This window comes from Pezoporus occidentalis, unplaced genomic scaffold, assembly GCF_034315485.1.
Source record: "Pezoporus occidentalis ecotype Australia unplaced genomic scaffold, CSIRO_AGI_Poc_V1 ctg10, whole genome shotgun sequence".
In the NCBI taxonomy this organism is placed as follows: Eukaryota; Metazoa; Chordata; class Aves; order Psittaciformes; family Psittacidae; genus Pezoporus; species Pezoporus occidentalis.
Window position 1 is genome coordinate 1,695,122 of NW_026912779.1, and position 21,464 is coordinate 1,716,585.

Here is a 21,464-nt window from a genome sequence, read left to right on the forward strand (position 1 = left end):
AGGGCCAGAGGAGGCCATGAGGATGCTCAGGGGCTGGAGCACCTCCTGTATGGAGACAGGCTGAGAAAGTTGGGGCTGTTCAGCCTGGAGAAGAGAAGCTGCGTGGAGACCTCAGAGCAGCTTCCAGTGTCTGAAGGGGGCTACAAGGGTGCTGGGGAGGGACTCTTCATTAGGGACTGTAGTGACAGGACAAGGGGTAATGGGTTCAAACTGAAACAGGGGAAGTTTAGATTGGATATAAGGAGGAAATTCTTTCCTGTTAGGGTGCTGAGGCACTGGAATGGGTTGCCCAGGGAGGTTGTGAATGCTCCATCCCTGGTGGTGTTCAAGGCCAGGTTGGATGAGGCCTTGGGTGCCATGGTTTAGTGTGAGGTGTCCCTGCCCATGGCAGGGGGGTTGGAACTGCATGATCTTAAGGTCCTTTCCAACCCTAACTATTCTATGATTCTGCTTCAATGAGTTTTATGGCAGGGCGGGGAAAGACAGTCCTGTGTTTTCTATGGGTCGAAGCCAAATGAATATTTGTAGCGTTTTCATGTTTTGCTTTTGTAACATTTTCCCCTTTAATAATTTACATTATTACTAACGGCCGCGTGCGGTCCTGTGTCGCCTGCCAGCGGTGCTGGGAAAGCTGTCAGCTGGGGAGAAGCTCCTCGTCGAGGGCCTCCATGGTGCTGGAAGCGCTCCAGTTCCTGTGTCAGTCACTTGGACTTTAGCTGGCGTAGCGAGCCCTGTTTGCTCAGGGTGGAACGGCAGCGAGCCGATACCGCTGCAGGTAGGGCCTGGCCTCCTCCCTGCTGGCCAGGGGAAGGGTTCCTGGAGGTAAAACACAGCACAGGCTTCACCAGGAAAAGCTGCTGGAAAGCAAATCCGTGAAGGAAATCGGGCTGTGATGTGTGCGGAGCTCGGGGGGAGCTCACATCCTGCCTGCGGCTGGGACAAGGGCAGGTGCTTCCTCCAACCCCCTTTCCACCTGGAAACAGGCTTTTGGGGCACAGGCTGCAGCACCTTGGTCCCAGCACTGCGGTGGTTTGGGTCTGCAGGAAATCACTCTCGTAGAATTATGGAATCATAGAACGGTTTGGGTTGGAAGGGACCTTAAAGCTCATAGAGCTCCAGCCCCTGCCACGGGCAGGGACCCCTTCCACTAGAGCAGCTTGCTCCAAGCCCCTGTGTCCAACCTGGCCTTGAACACTGCCAGGGATGGGGCAGCCACAGCTTCTCTGGGCACCCTGTGCCAGCGCCTCAGCACCCTCACAGGGAAGAGCTTCTGCCTAAGAGCTCAGCTCAGTCTCCCCTCGGGCAGGTTCAAGCCATTCCCCTTGGCCTGTCCCTCCATCCCTTGTCCCAAGCCCCTCTCCAGGTTTCCTGCAGCCCCTTCAGGCACTGGAGCTGCTCTCAGGTCCCCCCTTCAGGAGCCTTCTCTTCTCCAGGCTGCCCCAGCCCAGCTCTCTCAGCCTGGCTCCAGAGCAGAGCTGCTCCAGCCCTCACAGCATCTCCGTGGCCTCCTCTGGCCTCGCTTCAACAGCCTGGCTCCACATCCCTCTTGTGCTGTTGCCCCAGAACTGGATCAGGGTTGCAGGGGGGGTCTCCCCAGAGCGCAGTTCATAGGGATAATCCCCTCTGGGCTCAAGCTCTGGTGTTGTTTCAAGTAAAACAGCATAGGTAAAAGCCATAAATATTTTAAGTGTATTTATGGCCATTGGAGGAACGTGCCAGACATTTTTGGCAGTTCACGTGCTTTTAGAAACCCCGGCTTCAGCTGAGAGGCATTGACTCCCATCACTTCTCCCTAAATCAGCAGTGTTGGACTGGCACATTTGCTCCCCAGCATGTTGGGAAGGGCTAGTTGGAATATCCACCTTGTGCCCCACAGGAACTGGGGCTGCAGTGAGTTGGTGGGAGTGGACTGAGCTGCTCCCACTGCAGCTGTCCTCATAGGCATTAGTATAAGACTAAAAACTTGTGAACCAACAATATCAAAACAAAGGCACATTTTGAGATGTTTAATGAAGGGATGGAGTGGGAGGAGGACATGGATTCCATTGGAAAGGAATTTGGAAACGCAAGGAAAAACACAAAGAGAAAACTTCTGTGCGAACGCTATCAGCAGTTTTAACAGGAACATGCAAATGCTGCATACTGGGAATATGAATGTGGAGCTGACCTTTTCCTTCCCTTATGTGTAAGTGAAGGCTGGAGCTCACAGCCCAAGGGAAAACTGCCATCCTCTGCCTAATGCCAGGATGTGACTGCTGGTACCCAGCCCTGCTGCTGCTGCACACATTATCCCCCAGTCAGAGGCAGGGCACCCTGCTTCCCGTTACAGCGCGCAGCCCAGACAGCGTTCGTCTGGCAGCCGTGCCCAGCGTGCTGTACACGGGCGAGGAGCCCCGTCCACAGGAGATGTCGGGATGCACCGGTGACATAACCCGCAGTGACAGCGCTTGGCTGCTTAAAGGCCCTTTCCCCAGAGCCTTCTCTTGTTCCCGGCGTGCATCTTGCTGCATCCCCTCCTCGCCTGTTCGCTGCTCTGTCAAGCGAACGCTCCTCGGGGCAAATAAAGCGAAGCGCCCTCCTTTTCTGCGATAGTAATCTGAGCCCTTTCCGTTACATGAGGCTCCCAACAAAAGCTTGTAATTCCACCAGCTCTGCTGGGGCCGGTACCACCGGCTGCTGCGGCCGCGCAGGGCGAGCGGGGCTGGGGACCCCGCGGCCGCCTTACCCCCAGGCTCCGGCTGCTCGCAGCGCAGGGGCTCAGTGAGGACGGGCTCGCTGCAGCCCCTATGAGCCGTCTCCTGCCCCGCTCCGCCGCCCCTTCGCCCTTGGTACAGCCTTCGCTTCCTCCGGCGCGCTCTATGCTAATCGGTGACATCAGCCCGCGCCCCGGCGCTGCCGGTTATATTACAGCGGGTCAGGAAGGGCTGAGGTGCGCGCTGCGGCTCCGGGAGCCTCCACGCCGCTTCGGGCTGGCTTGCACCGCATCCCCTTTCCCCGGGACCGCGTTCCAGCGCTTCAGAGCTGCCTGCAGTGGAGCCGGGGGGAGCCAGAAGCCCACCGTAACCCCCTCATGGTGCTTTGAGCTGGCCTCCGTTGTGGCCAGCACACGCTGCTGGAGTTTGAACCGGAGCTTTTATCTGCTTGAAGGCTCGTTTTCCCTAGGGACTGGAGCCGAGGAAGCTGGGATTTACTTGGATGTATGGTAGAGAAACTCGTGGTTCCTTTATGCTGCAGCTCCTGCTCCCCCTGGGTTACCTGTAGATGGAATTACAGAAGTCGAGCAGCATGCCCGGGCCGTTGTCCCCGGGGTACGCAGCTCAGGTGCCCTATAACTATAACCAGTTAGAAGGAAGATTCAAGCAGTTGCAAGGTAAGCCTGGGCTGGGGGGGGGGGTTGTAGGTGTTGCTATGAGATGATCCCTGTAAACACCTTCGTCTGGGCTTGTTCTCGATGCATCAAGGTGTTAAAGTGGTGCTGTAGAGAAAGCTTTGTGTTCTTTGAAGAGATAGTGTGTGGCTTTTATCCCTCTGAGGGTGTCCCCAGTTACACAGCGTAAAGGTGTGTGTCCCACTGAGCACTGCAGAGGAGGGCTAACGCAGACCGGGTGGTTTAGAACAATAAGGGGGAGAGTGAGGAAGAGGTCTTGCTGTTGATTTTATCCTGCCATAAAATACAGTTGGAACTTCGGGAATGAATCACAAGCTCCGGCTTTGTTTGGGTGCAGTTTGCAGTGTGAGAGCCCTCGCTGACTCGCTGTGCACCCCCTGTAAATGCTTAACTCCTCCAAATGGAGAGGGGTTGCATAAATGCCAAACAGATTTGTTTGCTCATGTTGTAGACCTATGAGAAAGCATTTAGGTGCTTCAACATTCCCAACTTTCTTCATGTTTTAACTCTGTTTTTAGGCAGGGGAATGTCCTTTAGTGTCTTCCTATGAAATCCTCTATCTGTGTGGAAAACCAGGTGTTTCTTTAGGGAATGGTGGTGTGTTCCCTAAAGGTGAGGCCTCTGACCTGTGCAGGAACCCCAGTTCTTCCTTGTGCCCAGCATCTCTCTGCCTCAGACAGCATAAACCAGGCTCTGCTGTTGCTCAGTGCAAGGCATGTTCCAGGGATGAATGAACTCGAGCACTGCAGTTTCCAAATAAGAAGGAATCTTTAACCAAACCCAAACCTCCTCCTCTCCATCCGTGTAACTCCATAAATAACCCCAGAGCACAGTGAAGTTCAGCCCTTCTCTGCCTGTTTCTTATTTTACTCTGGTCTGAGCCACAAGCATGGTCCTGTGGTTCCTGTTGGAGAGGGAGGAAGAGCCTGGGTAGTGCAAAGAACGTTCCTATTTGTTGGCTTAGGGAGGGAGGAAAGAACCCAGCGTCTTTCATTCATAGTATTTTGTGTGGCTTGTAAACTGGCTCGTAGTAGTGGCTGCACACTGGATGTAATGAGATAGAATGACAGCATCCTAAACACTGGCAACGCAGGCGTTCCTCAGGCCAGGCATGGAAAACCCAGGCTCTGAACTTGCCCACGAGGGAATATAGAGGCTTTCTCTTGGGCACCAGGCAGATCGTGGGCTGCGGTGCTGGCTTTATGGCACAGGAACGAAAATCCTGGCCCTGCCTCTGCCTTTGGGGTTAAGTTAGCAGGGTGAAGGAGGCAGATTTTATCATTTTCTGGGTCACTGGCTCAGGAATCCATTATCTGCCTGTTTACATCCCACTGAAAGAGGAAAGCAGAGCCTGTTGAGGGCACAGAAAGTGAGCTTTCCCTGCAGTGGAATGCACTGCCTTCACTTGAAAGGAAAATACCATCAATTGCAATGCTCTCCCTCAATGTGCTGCAATTCCCTCCAACAAAAGAGCTAAAATGCCCCGAGTTCTCCTGCAGTTGTAAGGAGGAACTTTGCAGTAACCATCCCGGGGCTCTGTACTCACATTGCAGAGGAGGTAGGCTTAAAAAACAGGGCTGCCACTGATGGCGTTCAGAGTGCAGGTACAGGAAATGTGTTAAATTACACACTACAAGCTCCCTGGAATGCTAAATAAGCCTCCAAAACACAGTGTGCTGTAAAGGGAGAGGATTAGCTCTGCTGACACAGGTGCTGCCTTTCCTTGGGTTAATGGCTCTTTGTTTGAAGAGTATCTAAAAAGCCGCTCGTGTAGTTGGAAACCTTCGAGGGGATTCTTGCCCTCTTGCTACTAGGCTCTGGTGCACACATGGGTGTTGTGTGGCGTTGGGCATTGCTCAGTCAATGGTTAAAGCACCTTCTGAAGCTTTCCTGCCTTTGAATCTTGTGTTTTCCTCCTCAACGCCTGTGTTTTCACCCTCTTGCCTTGGTTAGGATGACTCTAGGGCAGCACCAGTGCTGGCACATACAGGGCTGTTGTAGCCCCTATTCATGTTCTCCCCACACTGAGCTTGTGCCTCATTTTTCACGCTTTCTAGAGGTTTCATACGGTTACACAGCTTTGCACTGGGTTACAGCAAGGTACTGCTCAGACCTAGTGGAGGTGGGCAGTTGTCCCTCCCACATTCCACCCCTTTTAAATGCCTTGAAGTGGTAATTGTAAGGAGACTCTATTGTCAGACTGGATGGTGAGAGTGGAGCGTGTAAAAGTGGATTTTCCAGCCCTGGTGGGACTACACTGAAGGTTCCAAACCAGCTCCTTCTGCACCAGGCAGGAAGGGTGACCTTACAGGAGATCCCGGCTTTGCCTTGATGGTCCAGAGCGGTGCAGTGAACCACTGCTAGGAGTGAACCAAGGCTGCCCTTGCATCAACTAAACCCTGACGTCCTATGCAGAGGTTTAGCACACTCAGCCCTTGTGCTCGTGACAATGTCAGTGCAGGTGTGGGGGGGGAAATGCTTTAGCAAGTTCTGTTTCCTTTATTAAGTTCCAGTCAGTTCTTACTATGGTTTGTTTGCCCCATCCTGGAATGATAACTGAGAGATAGCATCAGCGGTTGCTATCCATCAGCCTCAACCTAGGTGTGGAGTTTTGGTTCTCAGGGCACTTGTTCGGTAGAAAGAGAGGGTGTTGCAGGGCTGGGGTAGCTCTGCAAGTAAAGACAGAACCCCAAAACTTGTCTGGGGAAACGTGTTGCCGTGTAGCTCACACTGGGTATGTCAGAGGAGACAACGTGTCCTGCTCAGATGAGGAGTTAATCATAGAATCCCAGCCTGGTTTGTGTTGGAAGGGATCTTAAAGCCCATCCAGCTCCAACCCCTGCCACGGGCAGGGACCCCTTCCAGAAGAGCAGCTTGCTCCAAGCCCCTGTGTCCAACCTGGCCTTGAGCACTGCCAGGGATGGGGCAGCCACAGCTTCTCTGGGCACCCTGTGCCAGCGCCTCAGCACCCTCACAGGGAAGAGCTTCTGCCTAAGAGCTCATCTCAGTCTCCCCTCTGGCAGGTTCAAGCCATTCCCCTTGGCCTGTCCCTCCATCCCTTGTCCCAAGCCCCTCTCCAGCTTTCCTGCAGCCCCTTCAGGCACTGGAGCTGCTCTCAGGTCTCCCCTTCAGGAGCCTTCTCTTCTCCAGGCTGCCCCAGCCCAGCTCTCAGGCTGTCAGGAAAAGCTGGGCTCTTTATAAATGAAAAGCACACCATGTAAGTTATAGTTGTAAACCAAGTCTGTCTCTTGTGCTGCACTAACACCAGGATCCTGTGGATGGGCTTGGCAAGGTTACAGGGGTTGGCAGGAAGAGGTTAATGCGAGTCAGGAATTTGGAAGGAGATCCCTGCAGCTGTATCACCTTCCACATCTCCGGCAGCGAGGGTCAGTGCTGCAGGGAAGCCATCACCAGCTATCACATCATCCCTCCTCCCTCCCACCTGCGGAATGGGACAGCCTGGCATTCATTCATTCAGTAGCATCTCTGGCATTCTGTAGCTGGTGGCTTTACCAGCACCCGCAGGGGAGTTGGGAAGCTGGGTCTGGGCTCTAGGGCTGGCCTGAGGTGAGATGTTTCCAGTGGTGATCACAAATGTAGGATCCTGAGCGGTGATGGGGAGCCAGATCTGTGCTCCTGATAAATGCCCGGAGGAAGCAGCTTCTCTAGGAGCTTTTGGATGCACCTTTTGGGTGGTTCATTTTGGTGTTACTTGTTTTTAACATTGAATTTCAGCTTGGAAACTGTTCAGGGGGTTGGAACTTGATGATCTTAATGTCCTTTCCAACCCTAAGTGTTCTGATTCGCAGTGGGAGCCTGGTGTCTTTGGTGATCAGCAGCATGGGTGCAAGTGTCTTTCTTCCATGGCTGCTTTGGAGCTGTTAGAAATGGTTTGGAAAACCTGGCCCCTAACGCAGTGACCACTGAAATAAGCCTGCAGGAAAGGAGAGCTGCTTTCCCATCGGAGGTGCTTAAACTGACTTTAGCCACACACTGTTCTGTGGGCTTGACAGGCTGTGGCTACACAGCCCTCCCAGCACCAGGAAACAAACCGCAGTTGTATGAGCATTTGGGGTGCCTGGGGCACCCCCTTGCTCTGCTGGCGGTGCCCTTCAGCAGGGGAGCTCCTTGGCTGGGTGAGCCTTTGATCTGCACTGGTCTGGGTTCCGCTCGGCCACAGAGAGACACACGGTTTCTATTTATAAGTGCTCAATGATAATCGGCGTCACCAACCCCGGGCTCTGGGTGCTCGGGCTGGTTCCCAGCCAGGCTGCACAAGCGCAGGAAAACCTCCCTGCTTGCTTTGCTTTGTCTGTTCTGAAGCAGAGCTTCCCCCACCGCTCTTCCTGCAAGAGCCTTGTCCCAGATCCCTGCCGATGGGTAAACAGGGAGCTCCTGCTGGGAACCAATGGGTTTGCAGGGCTCATGCTGTCCTGTGCTGGGGCAGTGGGGTCTCCTTGCTGCGCCCAGCATCCTCTCAAGATACGTGGGTACCCTTTGAAAAGACACTTTCAATAGTGACTGCAAGATTCACCTTTTAAAGGACTCGTCTGCTGCGAGCAGTGACCTGCATAGCCAGGGGCAGTGCTTACTGAGCCGAAGGACGCCCTACTTTGTCTACCAAATTGGTCACTGGCATTTCTTGTCATGGTAATTCCTGTTGGAGGTGAAAGGTGGGAAGCCTGAATTCCATTCCAGGTGGAATGCGTCTGCTCCACACGGATTTTTTCCACTCTCTCAGATCCACCAAAGTTGCAAATATTCTCATGTTCCCATGGCAAATTTGCTTGATTTTCTGCTGTCTGCAGACACCCTTCAGTCTCCTGGCTCTGTGACACTTGAGCACAAGCCCCATCAGCTTTGCAAAGAGTTTCTAAGTGATCTCAGACACAGTGTTTTGAGTGATGCATTTCTGTGTGTGATAACTGGACCCTTGTTCTTTCCAATGTACCTGTTCCTGCTTACAAATCTGAAGCCTAGCCTCAGGTTTAGGGTGTTTTAACCAGCTGAACAAAGGTTATAGCTGAATATTGCTGAAAGTCTCCTCTGTCTAGCAATACTTCGAATGTGCAGTTATAAAAGCAAGCTTGCCAGCTAATTGAGTGTATAATTTAGGGATTTAGCTCAGAGGGAATGACTGGGTAGGTGTTGTAACGAACATGTTCGGGTTCTCCATAAGATGGACATTTGTGGCAAAACCCTTGCTCAGACTTGTATTTGTCTACTCCCTGCTGGTTGAATTTCAGCTCTTTGCACATCACTTTGTAGCACTGATGTGATGCAGAGAATCACAGTGAGACAGAGCTGCTCGGAGCCACCTTATTTCAGCCTTTTCCCGCAGGAAAAGCCTACAGTTACAGTGTAGGAACTGTGGAATGACACACAGACACCATTATTTATTCCCTAGTCCTAAATAGTACAGCAGGGCCTGGGGAAATCTGTGCTGCACACCCTTCCTTTGGAGAGGGGCTGATGAGGTGAGGAGTCAGAAGTGAAAGCCACGTTTTAGTGACCACAGGTTGTCTGTTAGCTGTATTACACATGAACTATCTATATGTCTGCCTAGGTGATGTGTAGCGAACCTATGGAAGAAGGTTTTGGAGAAGGTTCTGGAATGGTTTTGTCGATGAAGGATAAACTTCAAAAAGACCCAGGAACTTAAAAAATTCAAGCCTTTTTCTCCTATTCTTTCCCAGTCCTGATGTTAAAACAAAACCCACAAAACTAAACGTGAGATTTGGAGGAAGACTTCAAGGTCTTGTGAAAGACTTCTTCATGATGAACACTGACAGACTAAGTCCCTGTTTTAAAGGGCTGTTCAGTGCAGTATGGCAACTCCATCTTTACTGCTACATCAACTGCTACCATGGCTCAAGATTAAACGAGGACTAAGAGATTCCTTGTTGTTAGAGAAATAATCGATATTTTGATCATCCCACGTCCCAAATTCCAAAAGCTCCAAAATTTCTTTTATATCTTCAAAATATGCTTTTGTTTTTCCTTTTCTGGCTATGGGCTTTGGCAGTTGTGAGGATCCAGAAGGCGAGGTAAAAGAGCCCAGGGGAAGGCATTTCTGTTAATGTGGTCCGTGTTGATACAGGTGGAAAAGTAAATGTTGAAACTGGATTTGGCTCCTCGCTGGAATAACTGGGAGAATCGACGACTCCGGTGTTTGGTAGCCTGTGCTGTTTATATTAGGTTTGGAATATTGGTTTTCCAACTGCGTGAATAAGAAAGGTAATTTTGAAACAAAAATCCCTAGGTTCTGGAGCATAATTTCATGGCAAACAGGGCGGTTCTGGTGCACTTTTAGTGGCTCCTCGTTTGGGAGGCAAACCAGAGCTGGTCAGCAGGTACTTGTGCATGGGAGAGTAGGGTGTTCTGAATAGCCTGGCAGTGATCTGTTGCCAGAGTTAGCGCAGTGAAATGACTTGTGGGATGGTCTGCTGTAAACCCCCGTTTGTGCTGGCACGGGAACAGGCCCCTTTGCACGGGATGGCTCAAAAAAGCACATTAAATGTCACCGACCATCCATGGTCACTCCGGAGGCGTGTTGTAACCACGCAGGAGTATGGGCTCCTATCCCAAGTGTTTTCCTTATCCGAGCGCGCTGTGCAAATCGATCGTGGGTTTTGCCATTAACTTCAGTGGGAAGTGGGGCAATAAAACAAGGCTCCGGGCAGAGATGAAAGTGGTGCTGAAAAGCCAGGACAATGGTGGGATTTCATTCCTGGGTTCTTTCTCAAACCTGTTTTGTGACTTCCTCCTTTTTCTTCTCCATTTCTCTCGCCTTCCTGTTTTCTGTTGGGTGCGTGCTTCGGCTGTTAAAGTGGATGGAGTGCTACCTAAGCTAAGTGGAAATGGTGAAGAAAATCAAACACCAGGTTGTGACATGGCCCATAAAATCCCCATTTCCTATTCCCTGGACTAAACTACTGTTGTGTGATATCCGTGGCTTTGGTAGGTGTACCCCTCCTGCTCGCAGCCTGGATTTCCTGTAAGGATGCATTGAAAGAGTATTTGGTTACTAACAGTCTTTTTGTCCCTGTTTAAGTTGAATTGAGAGGTATTAAATATCAGCTATTAAGTAACAGTGACATTTTTCCCCATGTGAAAATGATGTTTCTTTGTTTAATAGGCAGGTTTGGGAAATCTGTTAAGCCAAATATTGAGAATCATAGAATAGTTTGGACTGGAAGGAACCGTCGAAACTCATCTAGTGCAAACCTCCCTGCAATGAGCAGGGACATCTTCAACTAGATCAGGAGCTAATCTCTGTTAAGTTTGACAGCTGTGGTGAAGGAGATAGGATAAAGTAAATAAGGTGCTTTAGACTCTGCTTTGCTTTTCCCACAAGAAATGGAATCTGGAATTCCATTTGGACATTCCTATCTGAGGCTGGCAGGTAATGGTCCTCTTCCTGGTGCCACTGTCCAAGTGAAGTGACAGAATGATTCCAAAGACGAGTTTGGGGCCTGGGGCCTTACTCCTCACTCAGCTTTGAGCACCTATTTTGATTCACGCACTGAACGTAGTCAGCACCCAAAGTAATTCTGGCCCAAGTGTCCTCCATGCTAGCCTGCATGGAATTAAGGAGGACATAGAGACCCAGGCTGGTTTGGGTTGGAAGGGACCTTAAAGCTCCTCCAGCTCCAACCCCTGCCATGGGCAGGGACCCCTTCCACTAGAGCAGCTTGCTCCAAGCCCCTGTGTCCAACCTGGCCTTGAACACTGCCAGGGATGGGGCAGCCACAGCTTCTCTGGGCACCCTGTGCCAGCGCCTCAGCACCCTCACAGGGAAGAGCTTCTGCCTTATCTCCAACCTGACCTTCCCCTGTTTCAGTCTGAACCCATCACCCCTTGTCCTGTCACTGCAGTCCCTGATCAAGAGTCCCTCTCCAGCATCCTTGTAGACCCCCTTCAGGTACTGGCTATTCGCATACTGGATGTTCTCATACTGGATAATCAGCATGTGAGCCTGAAATTACTTGCTGAGCCTGACATTGCTCACTGCTCCCAAACCACATGTAGGTGAACCCGGTGCTCTTGTGTCCTGCCGAGGAGGAACGAAGAGGGCTGGTGAGCGCTCCTGCTTGTGACTTGTGCTGTGGGGCCCGAGGCCGCGATGGCCGGGAGAGCCCCGGTGCTCACACAAAGGCCTCGTACACTTGCTGCTGGAAGGAGGTACCCGGCTGAGAGCCTCCTTTGTTGGAGGAGCGCTCGGGCAGCTCAATGCCTCACTGTTCCGCTCCGACAGAGCAGGCTTTTGAGGGCAGCAGCATCAGCAGCGTGCAGCCCATCGCCGCGGCATCGTGCAGGGCTGTGGCCGTGGATGCTCAAAGGTCTTGTGAAAGGTCTGGCACGAGCAAGTGGCCTCTTCCTGAGGGAGCTGGGAATGCTGATGATTCCGTGGTTGGGTTCATAAAGATATGAGCTGCAAGTCTAAAACCACAGTCCTGGTTACAGGTACAACACCGGGCAGGGTCTGTTTTCTGCCTACAGGTAATGGGTAGAACACACAGGCCTGCTGTGGGTTGAGTTGAGCTGTACTCAAGTACAACTCAAGGTTGGACGAAGCCTTGGGTGCCATGGTTTAGTGTGCAGTGCCCCTGCCCATGGCAGCGGGGTTGGAACTGGATGATCTTAAGGTCCTTTCCAACCCTAACCATTCCATGATTCTATGATTAAGGTTGTTGTGGGGGTGTGGGGTGGTAGGGGGTCATAAATATGATTTCATATTTGCGGGCTTTGCAGACTTCAGGGAAAGTGTCATCCCAAATGGCTTTGCATGGGAATCATGGATGTTGTCAGAATGGCCAGGCGTGTGTTTCTCAGGGTTGTTTTGCTCCAGGGGTTGGCTTCTTGATGTTTGCTTGTCTTCGTTCCATCAGAATGGAGTTTTCAGGCAGAACAGCCAGAGAATTACACACCAAAGGGGCACTGAGGGAAGTATGGCGGCAAGGTACAGAAAGGATGCCTATTACCACAGCACTCCAGTCACAAGCAAGGGGTGGCCTGATGCCAGCAAAACAACGTGTGGTTACAAAGAGGTTTGAGGGTTTATCTGAGCAAAGTAAATGCTGGCTGCCGAGATTTATCTTGGAAAGAAACCCCTAAACCGAGGCAGCCCCATTAACAGCAATGCAATGCACAGCAGCACAGTGCTGAGGGACTCAGCTCAGTGGTGGGATTGTGTCTCCAGTCCAGCCAGCTCCATCATTCTCCCCAAATGACATCTCTTCTTTGGTTTCAGCTTCTCAGCACTGATACTGTGTGCTGGGTTCAGCCTTCCCCTCCCGAAACAGCCCCCAAAGTCCAGTTCTTAGCGCTTGTTTGGTCCAGGCAATGATTCCAGTTCCTGAAAGTCTGGTCAGATTATGGTTTGGTTCCAGGAAAAAAGGCAAGTGAAAACATGGCAGTCGCCTCTGCAGGCGGCTAACTGCGGTTTGCTCTGGGTAATAATGGCTTCTGTGTCCAGTGGCTTTCCCCAGTTATTCCCAGGGGAACTGGGCTGCCGCTTGTTTCCAAGGTGTGTTCCTCCTCCCAGCTTTTCCAGGTTGCCTGGCAATACAGTGAGGCTGCTCTGAGAGTGCGGGTGTGACTGTGCTGTGAGTGCCACCGAGCATGAGTAATGGCCATGAGCATGAGTAATGGCCATTGCGCGGCGGCGGTTAAGTGAGGAGCTGGGGAGGAACATCAGGTGTCGGTTGTGTTCTGAACTTCTGACTTTTCTGTGGTTCTCATGCATGGGGAGCTCAGTAATTTGGGTTCACCCTACCTTTACGTGCCCAGTGTCTCATGCTGTGTAAGTACTCATAGCATCACACAGTGGTTTGGGTTGGAAGGGACCTTAAAGCTCCTCCAGCTCCAAGCCCTGCCACGGGCAGGGACCCCTTCCACTAGAGCAGCTTGCTCCAAGCCCCTGTGTCCAACCTGGCCTTGAACACTGCCAGGGATGGGGCAGCCACAGCTTCTCTGGGCACCCTGTGCCAGCGCCTCAGCACCCTCACAGGGAAGAGCTTCTGCCTAAGAGCTCATCTCAATCTAAATGTTGTCCCTTTAGAAAGCTGGCAGTGCCCATAGGCTGTTTCCTGCCTGCTCCTGAGGTGACGTCCTGGCCACTGTCACTTTTACAGGTAGATGTATAATGATGATACATAGATGATGGTAATCCATCAGCCACTGATAGCAGATTAGGCACTGGTTGCATCTGGGTATGATTGTTCATAGCTGTTCCCTAAGTCCTTATAGAGGGAGTTCACAGAGTGAGACATGGAATTTATGGGTTTTTCCCATCAATCCACTGCTGCTCACATTGAATGCTTTTCTCCGTCTCTCTCCCCAGATAACTGTGTTACTAATGATGCCTGATAAGGGTATATTATAAAATCCCCATGATATAAATCCTTATTTACTGGAACATTTGCTCCTAACAGGCAAGTTGCACTGATATTTGCCAGCACATCAATGCTAACGATGCTCTGTGCCACTTGAAGGATGCTGATGTATCCTCTGCGCCTGGGGCCCATCATGTTCCAGCCATTTCCTCACTACAGATCCTTTCCTTTCTAAATAAAGGCAGTCACAAGCTGTCCTGGAGAACAGACAACACTTAAGTAAACCTGACATATGCAATCTTTACTATGCAGTATGTCCTGGCAGTGACATCCTCCATAGGGATGGAGCACGGTTCTGTGCTGGATGCAGGAGAGCTGCTCCCTACACTGGGAGTGGCAGGGCTGGGATGAGAGCAGTTTCCAGGTGCATGTTTGCAAACTGCCCCGTGCCAGAACACCTTTTGTTTTCTGTGCTCCGTAAGTCAGCTCTCTCTTCTGGTGCACCTCCCATTGCCAAGTCTGAAGCCATTTCCTTGGCACCAGCTATTGATCACTCTGAGCTTTGTATTCACAAGTGTGTGTGTGGAGCTTTTTGTCATTCACAGATGTCTTGTGTGTTTGAGTTGAGCTTAGATAAGTTTGGAGACCTGAAAATCAGTGAGTCGAGATCCCTCAGGCTTAAGGAAAGCACAAATAAGGCGCACGCAATCTAAGGTGCCGTAAACGCGTTTTCATACCCATGTGCACGTGTATGCGTGTGGTTTGCCTGTGAAGGGGTGTGAGATGGGGATAAGCACCCCAACAGCCTCAGTTCAGAGAGCCTGATTACGTACGTAAGGCAAATGTGCAATAGTTCTGTGCGTAACCAACGCCTGAATTATCTTTTAACGACGTTGCTGTTCCATTAACAGCCAATTGGGAGCATTAATCAGGCACCTCAGAAGTTCCTGTGCTCTGTGTTTCCTTTATTAATTGCCCTGTTTCATAGGCTGTGGTTCTGGCTGTGCTCTGAAGGTCCCAAGGATGCTGTTGAACAGTTTGAGAGAGGGGAAAGCCCAGAACGCAGAGCCCACGAGCAATGCAATGAAGGAGGCATCTGTGAAATTACTTTGATCAGCAGTGTTTGGGTGCTTCTTGTATGGATTGTGCTGAGCTGATGATGTTTGGCATTAAACATGGGGATGGGAGCCATCCCGGATAACTTCAACAGAGGCTCTATCTTTATACCCAGGTAGGGCTTTACCATTTGTATAATCAACACACTGCAGTCAGTACAACTCACAAGTCCACATTCGAAGACTGGAGGAACAACTGGCGTTTCTGGGTGAAGATGCACCTTTAAGGGGTTCAAAGTATAATTTTACCCAGGAAATTCCTTCAAATTTGCATCACCTTTTAAATCTCAGAGAGATCTTTGGGAGTTTCAACAAAGGTTTTGGGTTTTTTCCTCCTACTACTTTGAAAGTTATTACAGGGGCAAGAAATACTGCATTGGGAAGGTGTCTCTTTTCCCTGCTCTTGCATAACTCCAAAGGCTGAAATGATTTTGCTTGAACACATCCCATCGTCCCACAAAAGCAGATCAGTGAATGACCTTTGGAATGAAATCAACCAGCCCAGCAGGGAAGTTCTGAGGTGAGGAACTGGAATGGATGGGCAGCTTGTCCATACCTCACCGGTCCCCAGGAAGCAGGTCTCGCATGGCAAGGGCGATGTAGGAGTGTTATTCTTTTTAATTCTTATTTTATTATTAATTTATTATTCATTAGTTCTTAAATAAGAACTTTCATAGAAGTGACTGATTGAAGGTGTGTGCTGAAGTTTACACCGGGGTCCCATTTCTGGAGCTTTGCTTAGGCAAGTTGATGAGTGAAGCATCAGTTGAACCGCTCTCCAAAGATGAAGACTCCTGGAGTTCAGCTGGAGCTCTCTGTGATGGGTTTGCAGATTAGAGCCAGAGAGGATTAGGGATTTTTCCCTCTAATGCTTCTTATTAGCAGTTTGTTTCAAAGCCCATTAAAATCGATGCATTTGAAAAACTCCCTTCTTAGAAATAACTGCATGTTACAAACGCCATCGACCCTTCAGTTACACAAGTAGGTTTTATAGTAACCTATGGTATTCCTATTGCTGTTACTGATTCAGGTTTCACCTTTGGGATTTAGCTTAGTCTCAGGCCTGCAGAGCCAAGGCTTGGTTTACCTGTGGTGTAACTACTTTTATTTGGCAACCTGTCAATAGAGTGTAGTGCATCTGGCTCCACAACATAGCGTGCAGTTAACAGTGGTAAATTCTGGTGTGACCATGGAAACTGGGTGAACTAAACGCCTTGTTCAGCAAGGCTGGGAAATCAGCTATTATTAATCCCTGATCAATGCAGCGGCTGTTTAAATACATGTTCTTCCATTGAGAATATTGCTGTGATAATGAAAATTATGATTTAACAGCAGTTAATGGCAAGGATAACATCGTTTAGCGCAGAGATTTAATAATTGAAAGGATTAAATGCATTCATCGTAGATTTATTTATTTTTCCATTAATGCTTTTCTGTCATTAGAGTGAAATTAGATTTGAACATGAACCCAGCCAAGGTTTGGCATTCCTTTCATCCAGTCCTCTTTCTGATTGCAGTGAGGTTTTAAAGAAGCTTGGTCAAAACACATCACAGCTTGGACTTCTCTCTTCATGTAATGTCTCAACGTGTGCCTCAGATGAAAGAGGTGGTCCTGCAGCTCTCTGAAATCCCTCAGTGGGATTCCATAGGAATAGTGGCAGTTTGCTCTTCTGGCCTGTTCTTGTTTAAGCTTGCTAAAATTCATGGAATCACCGAATAATTTAGGATTATAGAATCCCAGAACCCCAGCCTTGTTTGTATTGGAAGGGACCTTAAAGCCCATCCAGTTCCAACCCACGGGAAGGGACCCCTTCCACTAGAGCAGCTTGCTCCAAGCCCCTGTGTCCAGCCTGGCCTTGAGCACTGCCAGGGATGGGGCAGCCACAGCTTAGTACCCCTAAGGATGGGGATCCCACGGCCTTTGCGTGATCTCGTGTCTGAGCACCCTCATGGTAACACCTTTCTTCTTGATAACCATCATAATTTCCCTCGCTTGGCTACACCCAGCCTTGCACCACCAGCAGGTCTCCTTCCTAGGGTGGTGCAGTGCTGTCTTCAAGGTGAATGCTGAGTCTGGTGCCCATCCCTTCCTGAGTCATCTCTGCTAACAGTTACAATTTCATATTCCCAAATACCTAGATAAGGAGGATCCCAGTCTGCTCACATAGTTGCACCGTAGAAAGAGCAGAGTGCTGTTAGTCTTGTGTGGGAACTGTTGTCTTATCTCAAGGGAGAAGAGGGAGGAGTGCTGAAAGGACAAGAGAACAACAGAAGCCATTAAAACAACAGAACCCTCCTCCTTCCTCCGCTCATTTTTTCCTCCTATTGACAAGTGGAAATCCACTGTAAAGCCTCTTTCATTCTGCTGGGTTTGCTGAACAGGGAAAGAAATAAGCTGGACCTGACGTAGTGAAGTACCTGGTGTGTCCTCTGCATGTGCCAAGCCTTGCTGTCCCCCTCGCTAGCGCTGGTTCGGGCAAGTATGGAAAATAACAGCACTGATTCCCCCCCCCCCCAATCCCTGGCACTCCCCTGCATTATGCTCAAAGTGTCCTTTAGAGGAAGCTGCAAAGACCCCGCAAGGTTGTGGGCGCTTGGAATAGCGCAGCGAGCTCAGGACGTCCTTGTCCTTTGGTGGGAGTTCCACAGTCAGTGTCCTGGGATGCTTTTCCCGTGCTCCTTTGCACAAAGGGATTTGTTTTGTCTCTTCCTCCGAGGGGAAAAATGGCATCAAGTGTAAACCACTGACACCAGATCAGCCACTGGTGCCTTCTGGGCTAAAGGCTGATAGCACTGAGGTACTTCTCATGCTGTATTTCAAGGGGGAATCCATTGGACTCCACTGCAGGCTCATTAGGCCATGAAGTTATCATAGAACCATAGAACAGTTTGGGTTGGAAAGGACCTTCAGATCATCCAGTTCCAACCCCCCTGCCATGGGCAGGGACACCTCACACTAAACCATGGCACCCAAGGCTTTGTCCAACCTGGCCTTGGACACTGCCAGGGATGGAGCATTCACAACGTCCTTGGGCAACCCATTCCAGTGCCTCACCACCCTAACAGGAAAGAACTTCCTCCTTAGATCCAATCTAAACTTCCCCTGTTCAAGTTTTAACTTAATTCCTTTATTCAACTGTAACCACTGCTATTACGCTGTAAAAATGGCTTTGTAGCATCCTGGGGGTCAGGCCTTGGTCTTCCTTTTTCTCATAATGAACTTCAATAACGTGAGCATTCCATTGCAGCAGGGCAGAAGATGGTGTTTGGAGCTGGAGCTGGGTGTGAGTGTTTTCAACAGCAGCACCCACAAGTGTTGAACCATTTTAGTCATGCACTGGAAAGGTCTCATTTCTGTAGCTGGTTTGCATTGCACACAGCAGAGCAAGAAGTCAGCTGCTATCCCGGAGTGAGTACCAGAGACAAAGCTCCATAGCTAATGTGTATGGAGTGAGCTGTGTGAAGGGTGTTTGCCATAGCAGAGGGCTGCTCTGGGTGTGAGCATTTTCCTGGTGTTAAACCAGAGTTCATAGAGTTGCCCCAAGGGAGAGCTGAGCACGTATTCCCTAAATCTGCTTAAATATGTCAGCTTCATCTTCTGAATTAGATAACAAAGTAGGCTGAGCTCTCCCACAGTCTAATCTGTTCAACCCAGATGACTTTTCTGTTTCATTTGTTCTCTGTAGAAGACTTTACAGCAACTTTATAGAATCCTAGAACAGTTCGGGTTGGAAAGGACCTTAAGATCATCCAGTCCCAACCCCCCTGCCATGGGAAGGACACCTCACACTAAACCATGGCACCCAAGGCTCTGTCCAATCTGGCCTTGGACACTGCCACGGGTGGAGCATTCACAACCTCCCTGGGCAACCCATTCCAGTGCCTCACCACCCTCACAATTAAGAACTTCTTCCTTATAGCCAATCTAAACTTCCCCTGTTTCAGTTTGAACCCGTTACCCCTTGTCCTGTCACTACAGTCCCTAATGAAGAGTCCCTCCCCAGCATCCCTATAGCCCCCCTTCAGACACTGGAAGCTGCTCTGAGGTCTCCACGCAGCTTCTCTTCTCCAGGCTCAACAGCCCCAGCTTCCTCAGCCTGTCTCCATACAGGAGGTGCTCCAGCCCCTGAGCATCCTCGTGGCCTCCTCTGGACTTGTTCCAACAGTTCCATGTCCTTTTTATGTTGAGGACACCAGAACTGCACACAATGCTCCAGGTGAGTATCCAACTTTCTGCAGATAAAGGCACTCATTCTTCTACCTGAACCCGAAGTAGGTCTGTTTTTGTATTGCTGACACATTTTTGTAATGCCATCAACTGTGTGTAAAACCAAGGACAGTGACAGGACCTGCCCTCCCGCACCCTGCAATGCTACCGGGCATTGTCCGGTGCATCATTTCATTGTGTGAGGGAGGTGTAGGGACACCAAAGAGAGAAAGCAGCCGAATTGCTTTGTCCACGTGCTGCTTTGTGAAGCTTTCCCCGTTCCCAGTGTTTTCAGCAGTGAAAGTCATCACATGCTGTACTGTTCAATGGAGAAGGGGAGATATTTAATAGGATTTCGAAGCCGGGTGGTGCTTCCTATGAAAGCGAATGGGCTGGTGCCCACAGCCCTGCCGTGTGGACAATAGGCTCTGTGGAGCAGAGTGGGGAAAGCAGCAAGGGTCGTGCTCCTGATGAAGAGCAGCAGCTGAACACAGCAGGAGCGGAATCCCCTCGTTGTTTGTCATCTTGCACGGTCAGGTTCCTGCTTCAGTCGTGTCGGAGCCTGTAAGAGCTTTGGCGCAGTCTCACCCGTTTGGATGGAGTCACTCCGCGTTGTGCCATGAAATAACCACAGCAAACACATCCAGCAAGCGAACCCATCGGCTGCAGCCGTCCCTCTGCGTTACACTGGCTGCAGGGCGGAACTGAAAATGAAGGAGGTGGTTTCAGAGCTCACCTGTTGCTCCTAAGCATGGGCTCTGGGAATGAGGTGCGTGTAAGTTTGACTTCCCACAGGTTGCTTTCTAGGCTGTTGCTTGCCCCTGCACGTTAGGGACCTGTGTCTTCTACATTAAGGTCCTTGTTTTCCAGTTTCATCACCCCCTGCTCTCAATCCTGTAGCTGGAGAAAAGCAGCACCCCCTGTTCAGTTTTACTGCCTTACTGCTAAAGGGGAGGTAGTCATAGGACACCTGAAGGTTAAAAGGAATTACTTTTACTTCCTCTTCTCTACAGACAGTCTTCTGTTCCTATAACAAAGAGTGAAGATTGTCACACGTGTTCCTGTGGTTTCCAGATAAAATCTTGTTTGGTCACCGCACTGTGGTCCCAGTAGCTGAGCTGCCATCCTCTCAGGCATCTTTCAGAGTTGAAAAGCTTCCAAGCACAGCTGGACTTAGTGAAACTGTGGATATTACTGGCTGTTTAACTCCTTATCCTTGCATCTGCAAGAGAACATGGGGACTGGTATTCAGTGGTGGCCTTGGCAGTGCTGGGAAAGGGTTGGACTTGATCTGAAAGCTCTTTTCCAACCTGGTTGATTCTATAACATCCTGCACCATGAAGACCTGTGGTAATGGGAACGCTGTCCTACAAAAGGAAGCTCTGTTTTTCCTGCACGGTTATCCTAGGGTATGATGTGGGGAGCTGTGGATGTTGGGTGTCAGCAGCAGCGGTGCGCCGGGAGCAATGCACAAGGATCTGAGTCAGGGTGTTTAGCAATGCCTTGGGTAAGGTGCTGGAGTCTGTTGCTATAGTGAAAAAACAATCATTCTGAGCTGGAAAAATGACTTCCAGCATGGAAATCAAACTAAGATGTGAACCTGCAGGAGCCAGCATTTGGAGTTAGGGATTAAACCTCAGCCTTAATTTGTCTTGAGGTATTGCAGGATTCTGGGTGGGAGCGTTGATCTGCTGGAGGGCAGGAGGCTCTGCAGAGGGAACTGGACAGGCTGGATCCATGGGGCTGTGGCAAATTGCATGGGGTTCAATCAGGCTGAGTGCTGGGTCCTGCACTTGGGTCACAACAACCCCCTGCATTGCTCCAGGCTGGAAGCTGCTTATGAACAGGACCTGGGGGTGCTGAGTGATGGAGCTGAACACGAGCAGCTTGTGCCCAGGCAGCCAGGAAGCCCCCAGCATCCTGGCCTGGATCAGCACCAGTGCGGCAGCAGGGCCAGGGCAGGGGTTGTGCCCCTGTGCTGGGCACTGGTGAGGCTGCACCTCGAATCCTGTGTTCAGTTCTGGAGCCCTCACTGCGAGAGAGGCATTGAGGGGCTGGAGTGGGGCCAGAGAAGGGCAGCGGAGCTGGTGCAGGGCCTGGAGCACAGGGGTGATGGGGAAGGGCTGAGGGAGCTGGGGGGTTCAGTGTGGAGAAGAGAAGGCTCAGGGGGACCTGATGGCTCCCTACAAGTGCCTGACAGGAGGATGGAGCCAGGAGGGGCTGGGCTCTGCTCCCAAGGAACAAGGGATGGGACAAGAGGAAACGGCCTCAAGCTGCACCAGGGCAGGTTTAGATGGAGCTGAGGAACAATTCCTGCCCCAGAGGGTGCTCAGGCATTGGAACAGGCTGCCCAGGGCAGGGCTGCAGTCACCATCCCTGCAAGGGTTCACAGCCCGTGGAGACGAGGCCTCAGTGCC

General features: G+C 50.6%; 1 protein-coding gene across 2 annotated transcripts in view; it reads left to right on the plus strand.

The window, feature by feature from the left end:
* Positions 1 to 21,464, plus strand: part of SPTBN1 (spectrin beta, non-erythrocytic 1) — a 95,018-nt gene that overhangs the window by 13,771 nt on the left and 59,783 nt on the right. Inside the window, exon 1 of one of the 2 annotated variants that reach the window (XM_062609096.1) lies at positions 3,046 to 3,370. The exons of the other annotated variant lie outside the window; for it this stretch is intronic. Coding sequence (XP_062465080.1) covers positions 3,262 to 3,370 — 109 coding nt within the window. The 5' untranslated portion in view covers positions 3,046 to 3,261. Of the gene's footprint in view, positions 1 to 3,045; positions 3,371 to 21,464 lie in introns of those variants that run through there. 2 annotated transcript variants of the gene reach the window in all.